The sequence below is a fragment of the Pongo pygmaeus genome, chromosome 21, assembly GCF_028885625.2.
Source record: "Pongo pygmaeus isolate AG05252 chromosome 21, NHGRI_mPonPyg2-v2.0_pri, whole genome shotgun sequence".
Classification (NCBI taxonomy): Eukaryota; Metazoa; Chordata; class Mammalia; order Primates; family Hominidae; genus Pongo; species Pongo pygmaeus.
This window is the reverse complement of record NC_072394.2, coordinates 52,750,999-52,762,609: the sequence shown is the minus strand read 5'-3', so window position 1 is coordinate 52,762,609 and position 11,611 is coordinate 52,750,999. Positions and strand designations below refer to the sequence as shown.

General features: G+C 52.0%; 1 protein-coding gene across 1 annotated transcript in view; it reads left to right on the top strand.

Annotated features, from left to right (window-relative positions):
• The first annotated feature begins 8,123 nt into the window (after window positions 1-8,123).
• PEDS1 (plasmanylethanolamine desaturase 1) overlaps window positions 8,124-11,611 on the top strand; it is a 29,541-nt gene continuing 26,053 nt past the window's right edge. Inside the window, exon 1 of the mRNA XM_054466505.2 lies at window positions 8,124-8,480. Coding sequence (XP_054322480.1) covers window positions 8,360-8,480 — 121 coding nt within the window. The 5' untranslated portion in view covers window positions 8,124-8,359. The remainder of the gene's footprint in view (window positions 8,481-11,611) is intronic.

Sequence of the window (11,611 nt, the reverse complement as noted above, 5' to 3'; positions counted from 1 at the left end):
CATTCTCCTGCCTCAGCCTCCCCAGTAGCTGAGATTACAGGCACAGGCACGTGCCACCACGCCCAGCTAATTTTTGTGTTTTTAGTAGAGATGGGGTTTCCCCATGTTAGCCAGGCTGGTCTCCAACTCCTGGCCTCAAGTAATCCGCCTGCCTCAGCCTCCCAAAGTGCTGGGATTACAGGCGTGAGCCACCACACCCGGCATCTTACCTTACCTTTTCTCCTTGGTAAAAGCATTGGAGAAGTTGGCCAGGCGCAGTGGCTCACGCCTGTAATTCCCAGCACTTTGGGAGGCTGAGGTGGGCGGATCACGAGGTCAAGAGATTGAGACCATCCTGGCTAACACGGTGAAACCCCGTCTCTATTAAACATACAAAAAAATTAGCCGGGTGTGGTGGTGGGCCCCTATCGTCCCAGCTACTCAGGAGACTGAGGCAGGAGAATGGCATGAACCCCAGAGGCAGAGGTTGCAGTGAGCCAAGATCGTGCCACTGCATTCCAGCCTGGGTGGCAGAGCGAGACTCTGTCTTAAAAAACAAACAAAAAAACAAAAAACAAACAAAAAAACAAAACATTGGACAAGTTAACTTCTCTGAGCCTCAGTTTCCTCTTCTGGAAAATGGGGCCAAATCGCAAGTTGTATGCAAAGTGCCTGACACAGAGTAATAGCCACCTTCAAACACCGTTCCCCACACCTTTCTCCCTGATCCTTCCCTGATCTCAGGCCCCACACTTTGCAAGCAAGAAAAAATACAGCAAAATAAAAACAGAGATCCAGGCCAGGCGCGGTGGCTCACGCCTGTAATCTCAGCACTTTGGGAGTCCAAGGCAGGTGGATCACCTGAGGTCAGGAGTTCAAGACCAGCCTGAACAACATGGAGAAACCCCACCTCTACTAAAAAATACAAAATTAGCTGGGCATGGTGGTGCAGGCCTGTAATCCCAGCTAGTCGGGAGGCTGAGGCAGGAGAATCGCTTGAACCCAGGAGGCGGAGGTTGCGGTGAGCCGAGATCACACCATTGCACTCCAGCCTGAGCAACAGGAGCAAAACTCCATCTCAAAAAACAAACAAAACAAACAAAAAACAGAATCCATTGGATTCCTATAACAGTGAAGTTCAAAGGAAAGTTTCAGTTCAGGTAAGGTTTGTTCCAGTGGCTCAGTGCTAACAGTAATAGCTAAAATTTATTGAAGGCGGGTGTAGTGGCTCACACCTGTAATCCCAGCACTTTGGGAGGCCGAGGCAGGTGGATCACTTGAGGTCAGGAGTTTGAGACCAGCCTGGCCAACATGGCAAAACCCCATCTCTACTAAAAATACAAAAATTAGCCGGGTGTGGTGACGGGCACCTGTAATCCCAGCTACTTGGGAGGCTGAGGCAGGAGAATCACTTGTACCCCAGAGGCGGAGGTTGCAGTGAGCCGAGATCGAGCCATTGCACTCCAGCTCGGGTGACAGAGCAAGACTCTGTCTCAAAAAAATAAAATAAAATAAAATTTATTGAGGGTTTACAATATACCAGGCACTCTTCTAACAACTATGTATGTATTAACTTATCTTCATAACAACCCTATGAAGCAGGCACTCTGCTAGGATCCCCATTTTTACAGGAGGAAACTGACATCCTGAGAGAGTAAATAATTTGCCCATGGTCACACAGCACACAAGTGGTGGAGGTGAGACTTAACCTAAGTCTGTCTGACTGGAAAGGTAGGGCTGCTTTCAGGTGAAGCTTGATCCAGGCACTTAAAGGTCTCAGCAAGGACCTGGTTTCTCTTGGTCTCTCCTTTTTGCTTCCTCTAATGTTGGACTTACCCTGAGGATGATGCCCTCATGGCTGCCAGCAGATTCTGATGAGACTTGCTTTATTATTCACATCCCAATTCCATACCAGGATCCTGAAGTCCACTGTGATAGACCATCTGAAGTCACATGCTCATCCCTGAACCAATCATTGCATCCCAGGGGACTGGACAATGTTGCTTGGCTTGTGCTAAATTCAGGGGCTGACAACAGGGGCAGCAAGAGAGATTCCTCCAAAAATTCAGGGCTTTTTTTCTTTTTTTTACTTTTTTGAGATGGAGTCTCACTCTGTCACCCAGGCTGGAGTGCGATCTTGGCTCACTGCGACCTCCACCTCCCGGGTTCAAGCAATTCTCCTGCCTCAGCCTCCCGAGTAGCTGGGACTACAGGCACGTGCCACCACACCCGGCTACTTTTTTTGTATTTTTAGTAGAGACGGGGTTTCACCATGTTAGCCAGTATGGTCTCAATCTCCTGACCTCATGATCCGCCTGCCTTGGCCTCCCAAAGTGCTGGGATTACAGGCGTGAGCCACCGTACCCAGCCAATTCAGGGTATTATTTCTATGAAGGAGCAGGAATGGATGTGGGCAGCCAGAAACAGATATCCACATGCCCATGTCTCACATGTTTCGAAAAGAACCTTTTGGGGAAAAGAGGAAGTTTGGGGACAGCTGTGCCACAGTCCAGACAGGCAACATCTGGTTCTGGTCAGTCCCTCCAGGACACCCCCCACCCCCAGGGAAGGAAGCCTTCCTGTCCACACTCTTGTCCCTTGTCAGGAGGTGGACACACTGAGGGTGTTGGCCTAAAGCCTGCAACAGGGCCAGAGCATTGCCTGGGGCACTTTCTGCTGGGTAGAAAGCCCTGCTGGGGGTGAGGAGATGTGCTCAGTGACTGGATCAGGAGGCAGGTGGCTCTGCTGGGCACACACAGCCTCTCAGGAGCCCCCGACATCCTGACCACATGGCCATCCCTGCTTGCCTCTGAGGCTCTTCTCGCAGCCTGGTACACTCTCTGAGGCCTCCTGGTCCTTCTGCCAGGCTATGGCCTGGGTTTTTTAAAATTCCTGTGAGCTCAAAGCCCACTTCTTAGCAGCCCACATATTCAGCCAAATCATTAAAATACATCTGCAATGGAGGATTTTTAGGGCAGTGAAACTTCTCTGTCTGATAACTACGATGGTGGATCCATGTCATTACACATTTGCCCAAGCCCACAGAATGTACACCAAGAGTGAACCGTAATGCAAACTATTGACTTCGGGTGCTAATGGAGTGTCAATATAAGTTTATCAATTAACAAATGTACCACTCGGAGGCCAAGCACAGTGGCTCACACCTGTAATCCCAGCACTTTGGGAGGCTGAAGTAGGAAGTTTGCTTGAGCCCAGGAGTTCAAGACTAGCCTGGGCAACATAGTGAGATCCCATCTCTACAAAAAATAAATTAGCCAGGCATGGTGGTGTGTGCCTGTAATCCAAGCTACTTGGGAGGCTGAGGTAGGAGGATTGTTTGAGCCTAAGAGGTTGAGGCTACAGTGAGCCATGATGGTGCCACTGCATTCCGGCCAGGGAGACAAATAGAGAGACCCTGTCATGAATAAAAATTTTTGTAAAAAAAGGAAGTCTGGGCTGGGTGCTGTGGCTCACGCCTGTAATCCCACCACTTTGGGAGGCCAAGGTGGTTGGATCACCTGAGGTCAGGAGTTGGAGACTAGCCTGACCAACATGGTGAAACCTCATCTCTACTAAAAATACAAAAAATTAGCTGGTGTGGTGGCGCACATCTGTAATCCCAGCTATTTGAGAGGCTGAGGCAGGAGAATCGCTTGAACCCAAGAGGCGGAAGTTGTAGTGAGCTGAGATCACACCACTGCACTCCAGCCAGGGCAACAGAGTAAGACTCCACTCAAAAAAAAAAAAAAAGTACAAAAAATTAACTGAGTGTGGTGGCCCATGCCTGTAATCTGCCTGTAATCCCAGCTACTTGGATGACTGAGGAGGGAGAATCACCTGAACCCGAGAGTTCAAGGCTGCAGTGAGCCACGATCACACCACTGCACTCCAGCCTGGACAAAAGAATGAGACCCTAATTAAAAAAAAAAATGTGTGTGTCAAAGAACATCATCAAGAAAGTTAAAAGACAACCAACAGAATGAGAGAAAATTGTCGTAAATCCTATATCTGATAAGGGATTAATAGCCATACTATATCAAGCACTCTTACAATTCAAGAAAAATACCAATAATTGAATTTGAAAAAAGGCAAAGGATTTGATTTTTTGTTTGTTTGTTTTTGATACGGAGTTTCGCTCTTGCTGCCCAGGCTGCAGTGCAATGGCGTGGTCTCGGCTCACTCAGATCACTCGCCTCCCAGGATCAAATGATTCTCCTGCCTCAGCCTCCCAAGTAGCTGGGATTACAGGCATGAGCCACCGCATCTGGCCAAGGCAAAGGATTTTAATAGATATATCTCCAAAAAAGATATACATGGCTGGGCGCGGTGGCACATGTCTGTAATCCCAGCACTTTGGGAGGCCGAGGCAGGTGTATCACCTGAGGTCAGGAGTTCACAACCAGCCTGACTAACATGGTGAAACCCCATCTCTACTAAATACAAAAAATTAGCTGGGCGTGATGGCGCATGCCTGTAATCCGAGCTACTGGAAAAAAAAAAAAGTGCAGTTCTGACATGTGCTACAACATGGATGAACCTTGAAAACATTATGCTAAGTGAAAGAAGCCAGACACAAAAGGCTTCATATAATTATAGATGATATGATTCCATTATATTGAAATGTCCAGTAGAAGCAAGTCCTTAGAAGCAGAAAGTAGATTAATGGTTACCAAGGGCTGGGGAAAGAGGGAAGTGAGGGAATAACTGCTAATGGATATGGGGTTTCTTTTGGGTGTACTTAAAATGTTCTGGAACTAGATAGTCGTGATGATTACACAACTGTGTGAATATACTAAAAACCACGGAATTTACTTTAATAGGGTTCGCTTTATACTTTAAAAAGTATGAAATTTATATCTCTTGATGGGGCATGGTGGCTCATGCCTGTAATCTCAGCACTTTGGGAGGCCAATGCGGATGGATCACGAGGTCAGGATTCGAGACCAGCCTGGCCAACATGGTGAAACCCCATCTCTACTAAAAATACCAAAATTAGCCAGGCATTGCAGGCGCCTGTAATTTCAGCTACTCAGGAGGCTGAGGCAGGAGAATTGCTTGAAGCTGGAAGGCAAAGTTTGCAGTGAGCCAAGATCGCGCCACTGCATTCCAGCCTGGGTGACAGAGCAAGACTGTCTCAAAAAAAAAAAAAAATTTATATCTCATGAAACAAAGGATATAGGCTGGGCACAGTGGCTCATGCCTATAATCCCAGCACTTTGGGAAGCTGAGGCGGGAGGATCGCTTTAGCCCAGGAGTTTGAGACCAGCCTGGGCAACATGGCAAAACCCCATCTCTACAAACAATACAAAAGTTAGCCAGGCATGCTGGCAAGCACCTGTAGTCCCAGCTACTTGGGAGACTGAGGTGGGAGAATCCCTTAAGCCTGGGAAGTCAAGGCTGCAGCGAGCCAATATTGTGCCACTGCACTCCAGCCCGGGTGACAGAGTGAGACCCTGTCTCAAAAAAAAAAAAAAAAAAAAAAAAAAAAAGGCGGGTGGGGTGGCTCACGCCTGTAATCCGAGCACTTTGGAAGGCCGAGGTGGGCGGATCATGAGGTCAAGAGATCGAGACCATCCTGGCCAACGTGGTGAAACCCGGTCTCTACTAAAAATACAAAAATTAGCTGAGTGTGGTGGCGCGTGCCTGTAGTCCCAGCTACTCAGGATGCTAAGGCAGGAGGATCGCTTGAACCCGGGAGGCAGAAGTTGCAGTGAGACGAGATAGTGCCACTGCACTCCAGCCTGGCGACAGAGTGAGACTCCGTCTCAAAAAAAAAAAAAAAGTCAGATCATGTCATTCCTCTACTCAAAACCCCACAGGGAAGGGACTTCCCAGCTCATTTTAAGTAACTGTCTCCCCCATGTCCTTTAGGTCTTGGATCCAATGTCACCTTCTTAAACAGGACTTCCCTAATCTTCACCCCCACCTCCCAAGAAAGCAGGGATTCTGTCATGTTCCCTGCTGTTTCCCTGGGACAGGTTGGTGCTTAATAAACGTGTTCAGTGAATGAATGAAGCAATGAGTTATCTCAGGCAGTCTGTCCATCAACCCTCTGGTGCTGGCCACTGTGAGGGTCTCTGGACACCAGCAGTAACCAGCCACCCTACCCTGTTTGGAGTCTGTGGGATATGAGCAGAGAGATTTAGAAGGTGTTTACCTGAAATCTGACATCCAGCCCCCACCAAAGCCACCAGCCCCCACCCCCCGCCCAAGCCTTAAGCTCCTGGGTTAAAAAATCCAACTGTTGGATTAACTGTGCTGTTAATACATGATGCAAAACCAGCCAGCTTCACCGGAATTCACCAGGACTTGGGATGCAACCCATCCCTGCCACTGGAAGGTGGCTTTTCCTTCCTGGGAGAAGGTGTGGGAAAGAAACGGAGGGAGCGTAGGCCTGGGTGTGGACAGTGGCTGTCTATGGTAGGAAGACTCAGGAAACAGCCCTGGGGTGACTGGTAGTGCAGGAATCCAGGACTTAAACCCTCAGAGAACCTGTCTGGAAGGGGATCTTACCTCCCCTCTCTGCTCCCCCAGCACCTTTCAGGACCTTCCACAGCCTCTAGGGAGGCTCCTATGTGATCTCACTGTATGGAATTTTTTTTTTTTTTTTTTTTTGAGACCAAGTCTCACTCTTGTCACCCAGGTTGGAGTGCAATGGCACCATCTCGGCTCACTGTAACCTCCACCTCCCAGGTTCAAGTGATTCTCCTGCCTCAGCCTCCCAAGTAGCTGGGATAAGTAGCCTGCCTAATTTTTGTATTTTTAGTAGAAACAAGGTTTCACCATGTTGTCCAGGCTGGTCTCAAACTCCTGGACTCAGGTGATCCACCGGCCTCGGCCTCCCAAAGTGCTGGGATATAGGCGTGAGCCACCGCGTCCAGCCTGTATGGAATTTTTTTTTTTTTTTTTTTTTTTGAGACTGAGTCTGTCTCTCTGTCGCCCAGGCTGGAGTGCAGTAGCGTGATCTCGGCTCACTGCAAGCTCCGCCTCCCGGGTTCACGCCATTCTCCTGTCTCAGCCTCCCGAGTAGCTGGGACTACAAGCGCCCGCCACCGTGCCCAGCTAATTTTTTGTATTTTTAGTAGAGGCGGGGTTTCACCGTGTTAGCCAGGATGGTCTCGATCTCCTGACCTCATGATCCGCCCGACTCGGCCTCCCAAAGTGCTGGGATTACAGGCGTGAGCCACCGCGCCAGGCCGCCTGTATGGAATTTCTATGAGAAATTATTGCATACTTTGTTGTCGGTTAGACCTGGGGTAAATCCCTGCTGCTGTCATTTATCTGCCGAAGTATTAGACGCATCTGGCTGAGCCTTAATTCATTCATCAAGCATTTATTGAGCTTCTACCGTGTTCCAGCCCCGATCCTGGCACGGGGGCCCTGCTGTAAACAAAGCTGTTCTCTGCCCTCAGGAGTTTGCTCTCTGATAGGAGAGACAGGGACTGCAAGCTCAATCCCCACCAGAAGCGCTGTGAAGACAAAACAGGGTGATGTCACAGTGACTGGAGGAGGGGGCACCTTTGAGCAGGGTGGTGGTGGTGGGGCTCTCTGAGGAGGCAATACCATTGGTGTTTAAGAGTCAAATAAATGTTGCTCGTCTAGCTCTTGGTCCAACACCTGACAGATATTAAGCGCTCAGCAAATCTCATAGTGACCCTAGTTGTCATTTTCATTAGTTTACTGTCCTCTGCACCAGGAGAACATGAGCTGGGGAGGATGCGGGGCAGGCTCGAGGTTTCTCCTCTTTGGGCGCGCAGCACAGAGCTGGCACACAGCTGATGAACACATGGCCCCCGAAACCTCTGCACACAGTAGGGCTTGATAAACCAGACCTCTGTCCATCGGCCTCGCTAGGGAGCATCGTACAGAGCACCCGCCAAATGCCTCCTGGCCTCGGCCCCTGCCCGGCGCCCTGCCCTCGCGTTCCTTGCACACAGTGGGCGCTTAACGCTGCCGGCTCAAGAAATGCCCATTTCTGGGCCCAGCCTCGGCCCATTGCATGGGCCCGTGAACCGAAGTCTAGGTGGGCGGCGACGCGCCGCGAGCTCCCGGTGGGCTGGAGCCAGGAGCCCGGCCGGGGCTGAGCTGGGGAGGCGGGCACGCGCCTCCGCCCCAAGCTTCCGCGCCCAGCTGCGTCCAGCTGCGGCCCAGCCCCCGGCTCGCGGCGGTTGGCTGCGGCTCAGCGACGTCCGATTGGCCTGCGCGGCTCCGGCGCGAGCCCCGATTGGCTGTGACGCGCGGCCGGGCGAGGACCCCGCCCTCACCGCCGCCGCGCCCGGCGCTGGGCGGTCATTGGGCGGCGTGATCTCGCCGCGGTTCCGCGGCCCTGCCGCCGCCGCCGCTGCCAGCAGAGCGCACCGGGCCGATCGGGCGAGTGGCCATGGCGGGCGCCGAGGACTGGCCGGGCCAGCAGCTGGAGCTGGACGAGGACGAGGCGTCTTGTTGCCGCTGGGGCGCGCAGCACGCCGGGGCCCGCGAGCTGGCTGCGCTCTACTCGCCAGGTAAGACCTCCGGGCCCCCCTCCAGGCCTGCGGTCACCAGCCCCGGCTGCGGACAGCGACCCCAGATTGGAGCCCCAACCTCGGGCCCAGATGCGGAACTCCAGCCCGGGTGTCTAACTTGCAGATAGCAAGTTCGGGGACCCCACCCCAGTGTCCCTTCCGAACCCAAGCCAGAACCTTGGCCCCGGGGTTTCCTGGCTGCAAAGACACTCCCCAGATCAAGAAATTACCATGAGCTTCCTGGGCGACAAAAGGAGCTCCCATCGGACCCGCAGATACGGAATCCTACCCCGGGGCATTCTCGGTTGTGAAGAGTGCTCCTAGACTTAGAGCCCCACCCCCTCATCCCCCGAGGACCCCGTCCAAGCCCAAAGCTGCCCTTCAGCTGTAGGCACTGCCCTCAGGCCCCTAAAAGTCACACCTCATCCCGGGTTCCCCAGATCTGGAATCTACATCCTAGTACCTCCCCTGTGCCCTAGCCCAGGCCCTGGGCTGCAAACAATGACCTCACCTCCCTAACCTGGGAATGTCAGCCCCTCTGCCCAGAGAACCCTAACTCGGGGGCTTCCAGCTGCACGGTACTCCCCACACCCTTCCCCAAAACCCCATCCTAGTGATAGCTTCAGTGGCTACAGACCGATATTCTCTCCCCAACCCTCCAGTGGTGAGCATCAGTCCTTACCCCATATTCCTGGATCCCAGGCAGTGAGGGGACTGAACGTACGCCAGTGTAAGCTCCCCTGTACATAAGCCCCAACTCTAGCTCTTGCCCCTCCCTCACATCCATGTATTGGCCCCTTCCTTAGGACTTGGGACTGGAACCCCCATATTCCCCAGACCAGATCACAGGTTGGAGTTCACCTCTCCCTCTCTGTCCCTTTCCCTCGGGCCACGGTTTCTCCCTAGCTTCTTCCTGCTTTGCTCACTGTATATGCTCCAGCAAGCACCCCCTACCCCCACTTTTGTGACTGCTATGTGAGCCCTAGGAGTTTTATTGTTTGGCCTCAGGAGGGCCCTATATCCGCAAGAGTTAAGGAAGTGCCTTTGAGAACTCCCGATTCAGGTGACTGGGAGGCACCTCTGCCTGGGTGTCACCATGGAATCAAGCTTTGTTTGTCAAACATCCTGACATCCTTCCTTTTTCTGTGGGGCAGCCACCAAGCACCACATGCAACCCTTGCCTGGAGTGGGCCTGGGGTCACTAGCACCTTAGCTTTCTGCCCTCACTGGCCTGGGTTCCATGCCGTCTCTTCCTTAGAAGGTGGCATGGGCACAGGCCATTTGCGTTTCCTCATTGGGTCCTAGACCACTCCATTCTCTGTATGTGATTTTTCACACCTGACTTGGGCACCTGGTCCATGCCACTATGGTTTCTTCAGGCCTATACTCAAGACACCCAGCCTATGGACTTAAAACCTCCTGCTCTCCTGGGGGTAGGCCAGGGTTAACATCCTGACTCTGTTATTCAGCTGTATGACCTGGTCCAAGCCATTTTCCGTCTCTGTTTCCCCTTGGTTTCCTTGCAAGTTAAAGTTTATCTGCCCCTTCGTGTTAGGAAGTGGAAATGAGATCGTCCACTGGCGTTCAGTAGGCACTCCCTGTTGTGTGTTTTTTTTGTTGTTGTTTTTTGTTTTGTTTTGTTTTGTTTGTTTTGAGACAGAGTCTCACTCTAATGCCCAGGCTGGAGTGCAGTGACGTGATCCGCCTCCCGGGTTCACGCCATTCTCCTGCCTCAGCCTCCTGAGTAGCTGGGACTACAGGCGCCCGCCACCACGCCCGGCTAATTTTCTGTATTTTCAATAGAGATGGGGTTTCACTGTGTTAGCCAGGATGGTCTCGATCTCCTGACCTTGTGATCCGCCCGCCTCGGCCTCCCACAGTTCTGGGATTACAGGCGTGAGCCACTGCGCCTGGCCCTCCCTGTTGTTAACAGTAGTCTGACCTTTGCTGTGGGGGATCCACCTCACCTCTCTGGTTATCAAACTCCCCACCTGGGAATTGGAGATAAGGATTCAAGGGCCTCCCTCTTTAGTGTCCAGCTCTGCCTACTCCTGTGAAACCTACCTACTTTCAGACAGCCCAAATCATTCCCAGGCATTCTGAGCCTCCCCAGGGATTGCTGTCTCCCCACGCCACCATGATCAATTGAATATTTGTCCATTTCTGGTTTCCCCAAGTGCCCTTCACTCTCTGAAGAACAGCCATGCCTGAATCAGAGTCTGCAGACAGCCTGGTACCCCAAATCTGCAATCAAGGCCCCTTATCTCCTCCAGACCTGGAGGTAGGGGAGGAGACTTGCCAAACTGGTTTCTCCAACTTCCTTTCCACTGGCCTCTCTGCTTCTGTCTGCTCACTGTGTGATCTTGGGGAAGTATTTGACCCCTCTGGGCCTGATAGAGTGAGAGACCAGGCTCAATGCATGTTGAACACTTATGTTCTGGTCCATGTTCTAGGCTCTGGGGGCAGAGTGGTGAACAAGACGGAAAAAAATGGAGCTGACCGGGCGCGGCGGCTCACACCTGTAATCCTAGCACTTTGGGAGGCCGAGGTGGGTGGATCATTTGAGGTCAGGAGTTCGAGACCAGCCTGGCCAACATGGCGAAACCCTGACTCTACTAAAAATACAGAAATTAGCTGGGCATGGTGGCAGGCCCCTGTAGTCCCACCTACTCAGGAGGCTGAGGCAGGATAATCTCTTGAACCCGGGAGGCGGAGGTTGCAGTGAGCCAATACCACACCACTGCATTCCAGCCTGGATGACAGAGCCAGACTCTGTCTCAAAAAAAAGAAAAAGAAAAAGAAAAAAACGGAGCTGGCATTTTAGTAGATAGCCAGGCCATAAACTTGACAAGTAACTATCTCACGTGCCCAGTGGTGGCAAGCGCTGTGGAGCAAATACATAGCAGGAGAGGGGGATCTGCAATGTTGGGGATGGGATGACATTTTAGGGAGGGGGCAGTGAAGGCTTCCCTGAGCAGGTGACATTCGAAGGGAGGCCTGAAGGGAGGAAGGGCGGGAGGGAGGGATCCCTGAGGATATTTGAAGAAGGGTTGGTCCAGACCAGGGAAACAACAAATGCAAAGACCCTGAGGTGGGAGCTTGCCAGACATGTTTAGGGAACATGGAGGACA